This window comes from Microcaecilia unicolor, chromosome 1 (genome assembly GCF_901765095.1).
Source record: "Microcaecilia unicolor chromosome 1, aMicUni1.1, whole genome shotgun sequence".
Classification (NCBI taxonomy): Eukaryota; Metazoa; Chordata; class Amphibia; order Gymnophiona; family Siphonopidae; genus Microcaecilia; species Microcaecilia unicolor.
In genome coordinates, this window is record NC_044031.1 from 242,823,642 (window position 1) to 242,840,451 (window position 16,810).

Sequence of the window (16,810 nt, forward strand, 5' to 3'; positions counted from 1 at the left end):
GCAGGAAGGGCAGGGATTCTATTCCAGGTACTTCCTTGTGGAAAAGAAAACAGGGGGAATGCGTCCCATCCTAGACCTGAGAGGCCTGAACAAATACCTGATCAAAGAGAAGTTCAGGATGCTTTCCTTGGGCACCCTTCTGCCAATGATTCAGAAAAACGATTGGCTATGTTCCCTGGATTTAAAGGACGCATACACTCACATCCCGATACTGCCAGCTCACAGACAGTATCTCAGATTCCGCCTGGGCACACGGCACTTTCAGTATTGTGTGCTGCCCTTTGGGCTCGCCTCTGCCCCACGGGTGTTCACGAAGTGCCTCATGGTGGTCGCGGCGTATCTACGCAAGCTGGGAGTGCACGTGTTCCCATATCTCGACGATTGGCTGGTCAAGAACACCTCGGAGGCAGGAGCTCTCCGGTCCATGCAGTGCACTATTCACCTCCTGGAGCTGCTGGGGTTTGTGATAAATTACCCAAAGTCCCATCTCCAGCCAGTCCAATCTCTGGAATTCATAGGAGCTCTGCTGAATACTCAGACGGCTCAGGTCTTTCTTCCCGAAGCGAGGGCCAACAACCTCCTGTCCCTTGCTTCCCAGACCAGAGCGTCTCAGCAGGTCACAGCTCGGCAGATGTTGAGACTCCTAGGTCATATGGCCTCTACAGTTCATGTGACTCCCATGGCTCGTCTTCACATGAGATCTGCTCAATGGACCCTAGCTTCCCAGTGGTACCAAGCCACCGGGAATCTAGAAGATGTCATCCACCTCTCCACCAGTTGCCGCACTTCACTGCACTGGTGGACCATTCGGACCAATTTGACCCTGGGACGCCCATTCCAAATTCCACAGCCCATGAAAGTGCTAACGACGGATGCATCTCGCCTGGGGTGGGGAGCTCATGTCGATGGGCTTCACACCCAGGGACTGTGGTCCCTCCAGGAACAAGATCTTCAGATCAACCTCCTGGAGCTCCGAGCGGTCTGGAACGCACTGAAGGCCTTCAGAGATCGGCTGTCCTGTCAAATTATCCAAATTCGGACAGACAATCAGGTTGCAATGTATTACATCAACAAGCAGGGGGGCACCGGATCTCGCCCCCTGTGTCAGGAAGCCGTCGGGATGTGGCGTTGGGCTTGCCAGTTCGGCATGCTTCTCCAAGCCACATACCTGGCAGGTGTAAACAACAGTCTGGCCGACAGACTGAGCAGAGTCATGCAACCGCACGAGTGGTCGCTCCATTCCAGAGTGGTACGCAAGATCTTCCGAGAGTGGGGCACCCCCTCGGTGGACCTTTTCGCCTCTCAGACCAACCACAAGCTGCCTCTGTTCTGTTCCAGACTACAGGCACTCGGCAGACTAGCGTCGGATGCCTTTCTCCTTCAATGGGGGACCGGCCTCCTGTATGCTTATCCTCCCATACCTTTGGTGGGGAAGACCTTACTGAAGCTCAAGCAAGACTACGGCACCATGATTCTGATAGCGCCTTTTTGGCCCCGCCAGATCTGGTTCCCTCTTCTTCTGGAGTTGTCCTCCGAAGAACCGTGGAGATTGGAGTGTTTTCTGACTCTCATTTCGCAGAACGACGGAGCACTTCTGCACCCCAACCTTCAGTCTCTGCCTCTCACGGCCTGGATGTTGAGGGCATAGACTTCGCTTCGTTGGGTTTGTCTGAGGGTGTCTCCCGTGTCTTGCTTGCCTCTAGGAAGGATTCCACTAAAGAGTTACTTTTTCAAGTGGAGGAGGTTTGTCGTTTGGTGTGAGAGCAAGGCCCTAGAACCTCGTTCTTGCCCTGCACAGAACCTGCTTGAATACCTTCTGCACTTATCAGAGTCTGGCCTCAAGACCAACTCAGTAAGGAATCACCTTAGTGCAATTAGTGCTTACCATCTTCGTGTAGAGGGTAAAGCCATCTCTGGAGAGCCTTTGGTCGTTCGATTCATGAGAGGCTTGCTTTTGTCAAAGCCCCCTGTCAAGCCTCCTGCAGTGTCATGGAATCTCAACGTCGTCCTCACCCAGCTGATGAAACCTCCTTTTGAGCCACTGAATTCATGCCATCTGAAGTACTTGACCTGGAAGGTCATTTTCTTGGTGGCAGTTACTTCAGCTCGTAGGGTCAGTGAGCTTCAGGCCCTGGTAGCTCATGCTCCGTATACTAAATTTCATCATAACAGAGTAGTGCTCCGCACTCACCCTACGTTCCTGCCGAAGGTGGTGTCGGAGTTCCATCTTAACCAGTCAATTGTCTTGCCAACATTCTTTCCCAGACCGCATACCCGCCCTGCTGAACGTCAGTTGCACACATTGGACTGCAAGCGAGCGTTGGCCTTCTATTTGGAGCGGACACAGCCCCACAGACAGTCCGCCCTATTGTTTGTTTCTTTCGACCCCAATAGGAAAGGGGTCGCTGTCGGGAAACGCACCATCTCCAATTGGCTAGCAGATTGCATTTCCTTCACTTACGCCCAGGCTGGGCTGACTCTTGAGGGTCATGTCACGGCTCATAGTGTCAGAGCCATGGCAGCGTCGGTGGCCCACTTGAAGTCAGCCACTATTGAAGAGATCTGCAAGGCTGCGACGTGTTCATCTGTCCACACATTCACATCGCATTACTGCCTCCAGCAGGATACCCGACGCGACAGTCGGTTCGGGCAGTCGGTGCTGCAGAATCTGTTTGGGGTGTAAATCCAACTCCACCCTCCAGGACCCGAATTTATTCTGGTCAGGCTGCACTCTCAGTTAGTTGTTCTTCGTAGGTCAATTTTATGTTGTATCCTCGCCGTTGCGAGGTTCCATTGACCTGGGTTCTTGTTTTGAGTGAGCCTGAGAGCTAGGGATACCCCAGTCGTGAGAACAAGCTGCCTGCTTGTCCTCGGAGAAAGCGAATGATACATACCTGTAGCAGGTGTTCTCCGAGGACAGCAGGCTGATTGTTCTCACCTACCCTCCCTCCTCCCCTTTGGAGTTGCGTTTTACTCATTTTTGCTTGTCATTCAACTGAGCGGGAACAGTCGTGCACGGGCGGGAAGACGGCCGGGCATGCGCGGTGGGCGTGCCCTGTGTGCGGGACCGCCCGCAAAGTTTTGTTCCGGTTGGTGGGGGCTGCCGTGGACGTCAACCCAGTCGTGAGAACAATCAGCCTGCTGTCCTCGGAGAACACCTGCTACAGGTATGTACCATTCGCTTTCTCTATAAAGCACAAAAGTCAATCGGGTTTTCTAATCTTTATACAAAATATATTATATAAAGGGAAACTGAGTAAACATTTTAATTGATTACTTTATTTAAGGAACAATGTTATCCAACATCCGTATCACCCATGTGAAAAAGGTAACTGCCCTCTTAGTTATCAACCAGTTGACCAAATTTTAATTAATTAGGTTCAGCTGATTGAACAGAGCCGGGCTTGATTGCAGCTAGCCCTGTTGAATCTAAACCTCACTATATATTGAAACTTATGAGAGTGAAGTAGTCACCACAAAGTTTCAAGAAGAATGCTATGCCATGATCAAAGGAAAATTTAGAATAGAAAAGATATATCAGTCTGGAAAGGGTTACAATGTTATTTCCAAAGCTCTGGGACTCCACTGAACCACAGAGAGAGCCATTATCTCCATATGGAACGGTGGTGCTTATTCCCAGAATTGGCCTGCCCAAATTACTCCAAGGGTGTAGTGACAACTCATCCAGGAAAGTCCTAAACCATTCCAGAAGAACAACAAAAGAACTGCAGGCCTATCTAGCCATAGGTAAGGTGTCAGACTGGTCGTGAGGCCTAGTATAGCCTTTAGGCCAAGGCCTAGGATGGACCGAACAGGTACTATACACCACCCCAGCTACCGAGCCCTGCACACACACACAGCAACCAACTTGCACCTCCAGAAAAGGGAATATAGGGCAATCAGGTGGGCCTCACGGCTTATCGGGAACCGACTCATACTTAGGAAGGGGAGAAAGAGACTAAACGAGGGATCCCCCATGGGGACCGGAGCACCAGCAACACCGTCTGTGCTGGTAATCAAGGAGAAAGGGAAGCATGCACAGAAACATGTCAAGCCATAGCCCACCACACACAAACAAGATGAGGGACTGTAATATAAGATACTGTAGGCAGAGACCCTCAGCAGACAGGGAAGGGAAAAGTCCGCAAAACAGAGTGCGGAGCCTAACACACACACCCAGCACAGAAAAGGATAGTGCTCTGTAATACAGGAGGTAGTACAGCAAAAGAATAAAAAGTCACAAGGGAAAGACTTCTCCAAACACTCAGCTGCCAGAGGCAGGCAATATACTGCAGTCAAAGGGTTAACTAGGCTCTGAACATACAGCTGCCGGAGGCAGGAACACTGCAGACAAGGGTTAATCGTAAACCCAAGGAAGAACAAACAACAAACACCACGGAGAGAAACAAAGGGTCCCAGGGCTGCTACAAGAGCAGAGCAGAATACAACCACAGCACAATGGGAACTCCAAAGAAAAGGGAAGCTAAACAAACAGGAACGGGACGAGGTAGGAACTCACCATACAGCACCATGACCAAACAGACAAGGAATCCCAGGTGCAGAGTAGAGACAGGTAATTAGACACACACTAAGAGCAGCAGGCAGACAGAGACAGAGCAACAGAAAACTACAAGCAAGAAAAGGAGTAACAAACTCCACGAGAGCACAGAGCTAACAGCTCAGACAGAACGCAGGTAAGGCTTCAGCAAGATAGGGAAAACGTCAAAGCAGGGATGGTAGGGAAAAGTAACTTAAGTAGATCAGACTGACATCAGCTCCGCCCCTGACGGACCAATCAGGAGTGATTCCAAGCATTCCCCTGTCTGTCTAGCAGAATTCTAACAGAATCATAGCATAAGGTCAGTGTTCATGACTCCACAATAAGAAAAAGGCTGGGTAAAAAATAGGATTTATGAGAAAGAAGCAAGGTGGAAGCCACTGTTATCTAAGAGTAACATGGGTACTCATCTCAGATTTGCAAACACACACTTGGATGATTCTCATTATGTCTGGTGTAAAGCATTCCAGAGTAAGAACATCATAAAAACAGTCAAATGTGGTGGTAGTGTGGGCATGAGTTGCTGCCTCAGGACTTGTTTTATACCAGAAAATTCTTGAAGTGAATGTCTGGCCATCTGTCAGTGAGCTATAGCTGAAGTGTAATTGGGTTATGCAGCACAAAAATTATCTTAAACACAAAAGCAAGTCTACAGGGTTAGGCAAAACAAAAGGTAACCCCCTAGAGTTTTTTACTGTTTTCTCAGCAACCATTTTCAATTTCAGTGAGTGATTTTACTTAATTATTCATAAAACTTATGTATTGCTATTAAACATCTAGGGGCTCATTTTTGAAACAGAAAAACATCCAAAAAGCGGCAGATGGTCTTTTTTTGCCAAAATGTCTGCTATTTTTTAAACTTATTTTAAAGATGTTTTTCTATGCAGTGCGACCAAATCACAAGGGGGCATGTTTGGGGGTGTGTTGGGGCGGGATTTGGGCATTCCCAAAACATGGACCTTTTTCTGCCATAATGGAACAAAGCAAAAATATCCAGGGATAGAAGATGTTTTGGTCTAGACCTGTTGCAATCACAACTAAGTTACAAAAAGATGCCCCAAATGACCACTGAAGGGATTTAAGGCATGACCCCTCCCCCACTTACTCCCCAGTGGTCACTGAACCCCTCCTACCCCCCAAAGATGTGAAGGAAACAGTACATACCATCCTCTGACAGCTTCAGATGGTATGGCCAGGCCTATTAGAGCATCAAGCAGGTCCCTGGAGCAGCCTAGTGGTCAGTGCAGTGGACTGTGGAGAAGGGAACCCAGGCCCATATCCTGCTCTTACACTTGTGGTAGAAAATGTGAGCTGTATAAAACCCACCAAAAATCTAATGTACCTACATATAGATGAAACCTGCAGCCATAAGGGCTATTGTAGTGGTGTACAGTTAGGTAAAGTAGTTTTTTGGTGGGATTTGGAGGGTTCCCCATGCAATATAAGGGGGTAATGGTGAGATGTGTACCTGGGACCTTTTATGTGAAGCTCACTGCAATGCCTCCTAGGGTGCCCCTTTGGTCTGCTGGGGATGTCTGTGTGGCCAGTTTACTAAGAATGCTGTACCCCCATACATCCCAGTGGCTTGTTTTTCTGCGTTTTTCTCTTTGATATATATATATATTTTTGAAAATGGTCCAAAAAGATAGATGCACAAAAACATGGCCATTTTCAGAACAAAAAGATGTTTTTCTGGTTCGAAAATTGCTATGTTCACCACTTGATTTTTGGATGTTTTCAGCAAAACATCCAAAATTGGATTTAGATGTCATATTGAAAATACCCCTCTTAATTATCTTAAGCTATGTTGATGTTACTGACATTTTAACGCTACTCCCTTGCAATTTTTGTGCGCAAAAAGTGTTCAAGCTAAAACACAGTAAAATAACAGCATTCAAACGATACAATTAACAATGTGTCAGAATTTCACAGTCACTGTGAATGCTCAAAGTGTCTACGCCCAGATTTAACACAGGCCTTCAGTTGCTTTGGGAAGTTAAGTCTTGTCGATTGGTTTCTGTAGCAGGTTCTCCTATATCATTTGCAGTGCTTCCTTGAGTTCAATGATTGTTTTTGGCTGTGGGTGGAGCTCCCCAGACAAAAATCTCTATCACTGTGATGTCATTATCAGTAAGCTGGTACCCCACTTTTTTTTTCTTTTTCAAATAATGGTTTACAGTGCAAACATTTTTGAACACATGAAAATTGCTGGGTGGTCACGCTAAAAAGTCTGTAACTGCCATTTTTAAAGATATCATTCTACGTAGCACATAAACATAGTAACAACAAATAAAGCTGTAAAATTTCACATTTAAATTCCAAGTGGTTGCTGAGAGAACAACAACAAACTTTAGGGGGTTACCATTTTTGTGTTTCACCCTGTACATCTGAATGGCTGAGGAGAAACAAAATTAGTTTTGGATTGGTCTAGTCAAAGTCTTGACTTGAACACAATAGAGATGCTATGGTAGGACCTGAAAAAAGCAGTTTATGTATAAAAAAAACTATGAATGTGTGTTAATTAAAGCATGTCAGCAAAAAAGAATAGGCAAAGATTTCCTCAACAGCGATGTGAAAGACTTAAATTATAGGAAGTATTTGGTTGCAATTATTTGGCTGCTAAATTGGTGTTAAATTTAGGGGGTAGCTACTTTTCCACATGAGAGATTTGTTATTTAAGCAAATATTTAAAAAAAAACGTGTTGTTTACTCAAGTTTCCTTTGTTTAAAGATCAGAAACCAGTGTGACATATATGCAATGGAGAAAATCAAAAGTGTGGTAAATAGTTTTTCACATTACTGTATGCAGATTTACACCTTCAAGGCAGATGTAAATTTGTCCAGCATTTGTGCGCCATTGGGGCTGAATCTTGTAGTCTAGTTTTTAAAGGAATAGAAGCAGCAATATTGCTTATTTAAAGTATGAACAATGAGCTAGCTGTTTACCAGATATTATTAACCAAATCTGTTGTGACGACTTTATAAGAAACTAGTAAAAAAGGCCCGTTTCTGACACAAATGAAATGGGCGCTAGCAAGGTTTTCCTTGGAGTGTGTATGTTTGGGAGAGTGTATGTGAGAGTGACTGTTTGAGAGTCAGAGTGAAAGTGTGAGTGTGTGAGAGAGAGAGTGAGTCTGGGTGTGAGTGTGTTTGTGAGTGTGAGAATGAGAGTGTGTGCAAGTGTGTATGTGAGACACAGTGTGAGAGAGAGTGTGTGTGTGTGGGCAAGAGAGAGAGTGTGTGTGAGACACAGATTCTCTGTGAGAGTGAGTGTATGACACCAAGCGAGTGTGTGAGTGACTGTGTGGCACATAGAGAGTGAATGTGATACAGTGTGAGACAGAGTGTGTGAGAGTGAGAGTCAGAAAGACATTGTATATGAGAGAGAGTGAGCCGTGCCCTCCCAATCCATGGCCATCTGTCCCCTGCCCCTCCATTCATCCTTTTCCAGCAATTCCCCTCTGTCCCTGAGCCCTGCCCTCCCAATCCATGGCCATCCATGTTTGTCTGTCACCTGCCCCCTCCATTCATCCCTATCCAGCATTTCCCCTCTCTGCCTGAGGCCTGCCCTGCAATCCATATCCATCCATGCCCATCTGTCCCCCTCCATTCATCCCTATGCAGCAATTCCCCTCTCCCTGAGTCCTGCCCTTCCAATCCATGCCCATCCATGCTCCTCTGTCACCTGGCCCCTCCATTTTTCCCTATCCAGCATTTCCCCTCTCTGCCTGAGGCCTGCTCTGCAATCCATATCCATCCATGCCCATCTGTCCCCTCCATTCATCCCTATGCAGCAATTCCCCTCTCCCTGAGTCCTGCCCTTCCAATCCATGCCCATCCATGCTCCTCTATCACCTGGCCCCTCCATTTTTCCCTATCCAGCATTTCCCCTCTCTGCCTGAGGCCTGCTCTGCAATCCATATCCATCCATGCCCATCTGTCCCCTCCATTCATCCCTATCCAGCAATTCCCCTCTCCCTGAGTCCTGCCCTTCCAATCCATGGCCATCCATGCTCCTCTGTCACCTGGCCCCTCCATTTTTCCCTATCCAGCATTTCCCCTCTCTGCCTGAGGCCTGCTCTGCAATCCATATCCATCCATGCCCATCTGTCCCCTCCATTCATCCCTATCCAGCAATTCCCCTCTCCCTGAGTCCTGCCCTTCCAATCCATGCCCATCCATGCTCATCTGTCACCTGGCCCCTCCATTTTTCCCTATCCAGCAATTTCCCTCTCTCCCTGAGTCCTGCCCTCCCAATCCATGCCCATCCATGCTCCTCTGTCCCCTGCCCCCTCCATTCATCCATTTCCAGTAATTCCCCTCTCTCCCTGTGCCCTGTCCTCCTAATCCATACCCATCCATGCTCCTCTGTCCCCTGCCGCCTCCATTCATCCTTTTCCAGCAAGTCCCCTCTCGCCCTTCCATGACCCCCCCCTCGCATCCATGCTACTCTCTCTCCCATGTCCCAGCCTGGCCCGCCCTCTTCTCCCCCCCCCCCTTCGCATCCATGCCTCGCATCCATGCCCCCCCACCCCTTCGCATCCATGCATCCCTTTTTTTTTTTTTTTTATTCTTTTTAAATTTACCTCCGTGGCGGTTCGTGCAGCGAAGCGTCAGGGAAGGAGGCGGCGCTCCCGACGTCTAGCTTTCCCTTCGCTGTGTTCCGCCTTGTTTTGAAGGCGGAACACAGCGAAGGGAAGGCTAGACGTCGGGAGCGCCGCCTCCTTCCCTGACGTTTCGCTTCCCGATTTGTTTGTTTTTTTCGCGAGGGCGGGGCAGAGACGGCTGGCTGGCTTGAAGGCTTCACACCACGAATCCACGAACCCTACAGCTTCAGTGACGTCAGATGGCTTCAGGGCTTCACAGAACGTTGTCCTCATTAGAACGTTCACGGTGCGTTTTATTATATTAGATGATGAAGTGAGTGTATAAATCTTAAAGGTCAAAGATTGTATACCTTGATTAGCACTGCTGAGGTTCTTCTGAGGAAGCCACAACAGATTTGATTGGTAATATCAGGTGAAGGACTGGTTCATTGTTCGTTCATTGAAACCTTGATATATAGACTTTTTTGCTATTAGGTGATTTGCTTACATAAAGTATGCATCTCTTTCAACTTCATGTAGGCTTCTGTTTATACAATCAAGCATATAAGTAGCAAAATCAGCACTTAATATATGAATGTAGATGTTCCAACTTTCCATAATGGTTGAGCTCTTTGATGTTTTGGAACACACAGACTAGACATCTGTTTTTCTACCTAGACCTATACAAAGTTATCCTCTTAATTTTGGTAATTTTGATCTACTGATGATTATTTAAATCAGAAGTTAATTGGTCTAGTGGAGCAGTTTGAGCTGATGTAAATGATGAGATTATACTAGCATTCAGATTATTTTACTTTAATGGACATCACTAGTATGGTGCTTGTTTGGGCATTATAAGACAGTTCAGTATTCTTCAAGCATTGAATATATTAATGGAGGCTTTAGATTTCTCTATCTCATTAGAATATTTTTTCTTTTAAAGGTGTATCCAAAAAGTCAGATGGTTGGGTTGGCTTAGGTTGCTGTGAACTAAGCATTGTTGTAGATTGCCGTCGTGCTTGTAAGCAGGTAAGACCCTTTTTTCTACTTCGAGGACATCTTCATTTTTTTCTTTTCTGCCTGAGAGTTTCTTCCTTCTCCTTTTGGATTCTTGGTCAGTTGGAACTAGGATGGGATATAGTAATATGAAAGGTCATTTGCAATGACCTTGGATTTTTTTCCCCTTATTTAAAATTTGAATTTTCTTATTCAAGTCATGTCTAGTCATGAACAAAAATTCGATTATGTCGATAAATCCTTACAAAATGACAATGACTCTTAAAACCCTTTAGTGTCCAATGTTCCCATCAATCTGTTCCCATATGGCTTATTACGTGAACATTGGACACTAAAGGGTTATTCATTTCCCTGTATCATCCTTCCCAATGATTGTTGAAGTTCATGGCAGTCTGTTATCTAATATATAACATTAGCTAAAGCCTTAAATCAGTGGTTCCCAAACCTGGTCCTGGAGGCCCCCCAACCAGTCAGGTTTTCAGGATATCCACAATGAATATTCATGAGAGAGAGCTGCATGTACTGCTTCCACTGCATGCAAACCTCTCATGAATATTCATTGTGGATATTCTGAAAACCTGACTGGCTGGGGTGCCTCCAGGACCAGGTTTGGGAACCACTGCCTAAAATTGTTCGTTTTCAACTTTGCTCAATCGCTGTCTGTTTTTCCATGCTTAATAGTGTGTGCTTTTGAGTTTTAGATATTGTTGTAGTGGAGTCTCCTCTAGCCATCAGAGTAGTATGCATCCTTTTGGTATGAGTTGAGATTTCCTCAGAAAACTATAACCAACTCTAATCATATCCAAAAGGCAACATTCTATCATACAGGCAACAATCCATAATATTTGGCAGCAACTCATCGCCACCATGGGCACTGACCTGCAGGGTACCACAAGAATCGATACCGTCACCTATTCTGTTCAATATCTACCTCAAACCACTAGCTGAGCTGGTTCGGTCAATGGACATTCAGTTCTACATCTACGTGGATGATGTGCAGCTACTCATACCCATTAATCCTGACTTGCCTACATCCTTGAATAAACTGATTACCTGTATAACATCTATGCAAGAATGGGCTAAACACAATAAAATTTGCCTGAACCCAAGTAAAACTGAGCCTCTCTGGGCCCCTATCACAAGTGGATACATACTTGACATCAAAATCTCTTTTGGGAAGTACGAATTCCCCCCTCAAATCACAAGTCAGGAACCTTTTAATACAGTTATATTCAACATTTACTCTGATTCCCCAAATCCAAGCAGCCTTCAAAAGCTGCTTTTACTATTTGCGACAGCTACGCTGCCTCTCTCCATACATCGAGAAGGTAATTCTTATCCCAGTTGTGCATGCCATGATAATATCAAGACTGGATTACTGCAATGCGCTATATAACGGTCTGACTACTAAGGGCCTGCACCAGCTCCAGTTGATTCAGAATGCTACAGCAAGACTCATAGACGGTTGCAAGTGACGTGACCACTTCACACTATTTTTGCAAAAACTTCCTTGGCTACCAGTACAATACAGGGCTAAATTTAAAACTCTGTCTGATCTTCAAGGCCCTTAAAGGAAATGGCCCCGAGTACCTGAAGAATAGAATGGTCCTCTTCACACCTCCAAGGACACTAAGAGGCATATTTTCAAAGCACTTTGGGAGGCTAAGTTCCATAGGTTTCTATGGAACTTTGGGAGGCTAAGTGCTTTGAAAATGAGCCCCTAAGGTCCTTTCAAGGACTATTACTAACCACACCCTCTCCAAAAGACATTACACGATGTGATACCTGCAAGAGAGCCTTCTCCGGAGTAGCCCCCACACTCTGGAATGCACTCCCTGAAAGGCTCTGCTTAAAACAAGACTATCTCTAGTTCAGGAAGCAGGTGAAAGCTTGGCTCTTCAAACAAGCCTTTAATAGAAGACGTAACTAACTTGTTAGTCGCACCCACACACACAAGGAGTGACAACGGGCTGCACATACTGCAGCAGGACATGTTTATCCACTCCTACCCTAGCTGGGATAATATTTAACCTTCTCTCTGACCTCATGTTCTGTAAATTAGTCACCTTATTGTCTAACTCCTCTTACTCTCTTACCTATCTATATGTTTCCTCTTTGCTTATACCCTTCACTATCAATTAAAATTTCTATTACTTATTGTGTTGACATTGTAAGTAGTATACGCCATACTTTGTATTGTTGTTTGAATATTTTTGCTGCTGTGATTGTCTATTGCTCATGTTTGATTTATTCTTAGTGTACATCCCTTTGACTGGATTCCTTCAAAAAGGTGGTAAATAAATCCTAATAAATAAATACCTCTGCAAGCTTGTTCACTTGATCCCCTATGAGAACTGAAATAGGTGCAAATATTATTCTAGAAGTTTGTAATATAGTGGTAATTTTATTAGAGACTTGGGCATGTAAATCATTTTAATACCCAGGTGTTTATATATATTTAAATCTGTTTATTGAGGGTTTTCAAATATATACATGGCACACAGCAATATGCATGATACAGAAGTCAACCTGCATAACGACAAAATATTGAAAAAGAAGCCAGCAGATCAATATAACATCAGAAAGATTTTACTGAAGATACTGCATGTAAACAAATTGGGCAATTTGTTTACATGCGGTATCTTCAATAAAATCTTTCTGATGTTATATTGATCTGCTGGCTTCTTTTTCCATATTGGATTTTGCAGATCGTTTGCTTTGCTGTTTTTTGTAATGACAAAATATAGCACCAGTGGCCTGGACTTTTATGGCCCCTGGCGCGAAAACCAACACCTCCGTCATGCACTTAGGTACATAACACCCGCAAATCCTCATGAAGTGCTTAGTACAAATTCTCTAAATTGCCACTCCACTATGAACACAATGGAATGCTCCGAAACGTATAAACCAACCAATTGTCTAATAACACACAGAATACCAACCCCACTCGCATAAAGCCAACTTAACGCTGCCCCCCTCCCTCCCCCCCTTTTTAACTCCATGATAGACACTTTAGGAATTTAATATTCTACTGCATGCTACTGGGGTCAAAGAGTCCCAAAATGGTGACCACCTCTGACAGTACACATCCCCTTTCTTCGATGCAAGATCTCCCACCCCTCTACGTTCCAAAGCACACAAATGTATCATTCTGGACCGCCACTGCTGAAAAGTGGGCGGCTCTATTCCTACCCAGTGCTGAAGAATTACTTTTTCCCCCATTAGAACTGCCCGCTTCAAAAAGGGTTTTAAACCATTTACCCCCTGTACAGAGAGTTTAAATTGATCAAATAATAGCAAAGCATTGGGTGACCAGGTAACTCCCCAGAGATCCGATACATGGCCACACACCCGCCTCCAGAACTGGAAGACCAACGGGCAAAGCCAGAACATATGGCCAAGGTCTGCTGGGGAGTGACCACATTTGGCACAAATATCATCTTCTCGCATAGTCGCCTTCATAGCCCTATGTGGCGAAATATACATTCTCGTTACAAACTTGTAAAGAGTTTCCCTCAGTGTCACATTCTCGGTTATCCTAGGAATATTCAAGATGTATGTCTTCAGGGTCTCACCCCAAAGGCCAACTGACAGCTCCCTATTCCACTGCTCTGCCAGCTTTGCATAATCCACCTCTCCCAATTGCTCCCACAGACACAGGTGAAAATATTTAAGGGGGAACTTCCAGTTGCGCCTCCAGGGCAAATATATTGAGCAGCTTCTCCCACACCCCCGGGGTCAAAGAAGCCGCTGGAAGCGACCCAATGTACCCAGGTGTTTATAAAATTGTCTTAGCATATATGTATATAAAAATAGGCACTTAGAAAACACAGCTCCAACTTCTTTTCCTATTTCATTTTAAACAGAAAATAAACAAGCACCTTTAGCAAAAAAAAAAAAAAAAATCACTTTCTCTGGGAAAATCACCCCCCCCCCCCCCCCAAAAATAGTACTAAATAGACCTCAAAAGTGTGGATAGGCAAAAGGAAAATATCCCCAGGAGCAAGAGAAAAAAACTTTAAAGGCAAAAAGAAAATCAGGAAAACTTTAAGAAGGGAGCCTATAACAAAACACAAGCCCAGCACATCTCATCATTCACCATCCTGAATAGGATTGGGAATCTCTAGCCATCAGGATCAAATAATATATATTTTTGTATAAGAAATAATCACCATACATTTACAAGGAAAATTCAATAGGAGTTTACTTTGATCTGATATGGGTTTAGTTAAGTGTAGAAAAATGCATTCTTTTTGTTCAACAGCTTTTGTTTGTTACAGGGGGGAAAAAAAGTCTCAAAACATGGTCATGATCTTGAGGAAATACAGAAGTCAGTTTGAGGGTTGCTTGACCAAAAATTTTAATTTTCAGATCTTCTCAAAGGCCTGTCAGGTCCAAGCTGTCTTGATATTCTTCCAAAACCAGTGGAGCTGCATGTCCTTGATCTCTTCCCTGCATAGGAGGTTGTGCAGGTCTTGAGGATATATAATAAGCTTTAGAAACTGAAGGAGTAGCATCTTTAGGTACTAGAAGAACTTCTAAATATTTCTTAAATTAGGCTGTGGAGTTGGAGTCGATAAAAGTGTACTGATTCTGACTCCATCTTATAAAAATAACATTTATAATATATGGTTAAATTTATCATTTTATACTTGCATATCTTTTTGTCCTGTTAAAGCCTAATATCAATCCAGGGCCATTAATAGAAATTCACCAACCCCATGTGACATTCTCTCTGATTAGTTGATGGTTGGTATTTAAGACCATCGTCTACCTCAGTCAGTCATTAGCTGCTTCAGCTTGTAACTGAAAGGAAGGGAAGGAAACACATTTGGAATTTTGTCAATTTAAAAAATATATAAATTCATAATGTCAAAGAAGTGTCCCATGAAGTCAGCTGTATTTGAACATTTCACCATAATTCAAGATGGAAAATATTTTGTGTGTGTGTATGACACAGATGCTATGATACCAAGATAAGCACATTCTCAGGCAGTGATGATAATGCTCCTTCAAGAGCTTCCAATCTCAAAAGACATTTGCAGCACTTCCATCCAGAAGTATTCAAAGCTGTGAGAGACTCCTAACCACTACTCACTTGCCCTGTACCCTTTTATCCCCACCTCTTTAATTCCCTTACTTCTTAGTTGTTCTGTCTGTTTGTCTGTCCTATTTAGATTGTAAGCTCTTTGAGCAGGTGTCTTTCATGTATGGTGTGCAGCGCTGCGTATGCCTTGTAGCGCTATAGAAGTGATTAGTAGTAGTAGGCTGTAATGGACTCTTACTTCATATTTTAAGCATGCTGGCTGACGTTTTCTCTTCTTTCCACCTTTGCAAATGCATGGAAAGCATCTGGACTGGGCTTCCAAGATGGTATTTTTGAATAATGTCCACACTTGATTTAGTGTCCCAACCTTTGTAGCCGATCCTTCTAGTTTCTTTTTAACCATTTTCCTCATTTTGTTATAGTCGCCCTTTTGAAAATTAAATTCAGCTACAGTTGAATTCCTTTGCGGGTTCATCCCAGATAATAGCTCAAACTTGATCATGTTATGTTCGCTGTTATCCATGGTAGTCTTATTAGATATCAATTTGCTTTTTTCAGGTTTACTTCATCTATTGTATTTGTTTATATTTGGTCATTTTTACTATTATGCTGTTAACAAAATTGTAAGTTTTATGTTAAATTGTAACTGCTGTACACCACCTTGGGTGAATCTCTTCATAAAGGCAGTTAATAAATCTCAATAAATAAGTAAACATATCAGAACTAAATGAAAGCATAGAACATATGCAACTTATGCAAAATATTGTCAGTTCACACATTCCAAAGCGTATTGGGAATTGTTTTAACTATGCTGTACATGCCAAACACTTTCTGTAAAAAAATAAACTTAAAGTGCAGGAACATATTAACAGTATCTTTAAAAAAACTGCCATATGTGAATGAGCTTTGTGTGTGGTAGCAGTTCTTAGCAGTGTCATAAAAAGAAGAACCCGCCCCCCCCCCCCAAAAAAAAAACCTCACGTACTAACTGAAACACTGCCTGATATAAACAAAGTGCAATGTGGAAACATTCCCCCCCCCCCACTTCCCCAGTAAAGTGTGCCCTACCATTAATATGTTCAGGGCAGCTTTTGTTTAGGTTTGTTATGTTTAGGTTTTATATTCATATTTTTAAAGTTCATTTAGCATGTATAATTTGCAAGTTTGTGTGCTGCTTATAAAGTGGAACCCTGTTATAATGTGCCCTGCTATAATGCATATCTGATTATAATGCAATCTTATCATGGTTCTTTTATTTTGTTAACTTGCGTTTCATTTAACAGCAATGCCCTTCCCCCGCGCATGTTTGAAAACTACTTCAGCCAATGTCTAGCTATGCTGGGATGGTGCCCACCCCCTTTCCTGCATGAAAACCATTCTTGCCAATGTCTAGCTACACTGGCCAGAGAGACCACCTCTCTGGAGTTCATAAGATTTAACATGTAGAGGCAACTTTTCCAGGTACTTTTGAAAATTATTTTTGCTCAGACCTATGGCATCCAAAATAATGGGAAATATTTCTGTATCTTTCTGCCACATTGTCTTGGTCTGAGTGCATTTCTTGGTTCTTCAGAATCTTCTCCCGCTCTACGCAATTCACAG

The 16,810-nt window shown here is 43.9% G+C and overlaps 1 protein-coding gene across 1 annotated transcript in view; it reads left to right on the top strand.

Moving 5' to 3' along the window:
* Window positions 1-16,810, top strand: part of LOC115474417 (reversion-inducing cysteine-rich protein with Kazal motifs-like) — a 109,932-nt gene that overhangs the window by 79,204 nt on the left and 13,918 nt on the right. Inside the window, exon 5 of the mRNA XM_030209907.1 lies at window positions 10,088-10,173. Coding sequence (XP_030065767.1) covers window positions 10,088-10,173 — 86 coding nt within the window. The remainder of the gene's footprint in view (window positions 1-10,087; window positions 10,174-16,810) is intronic.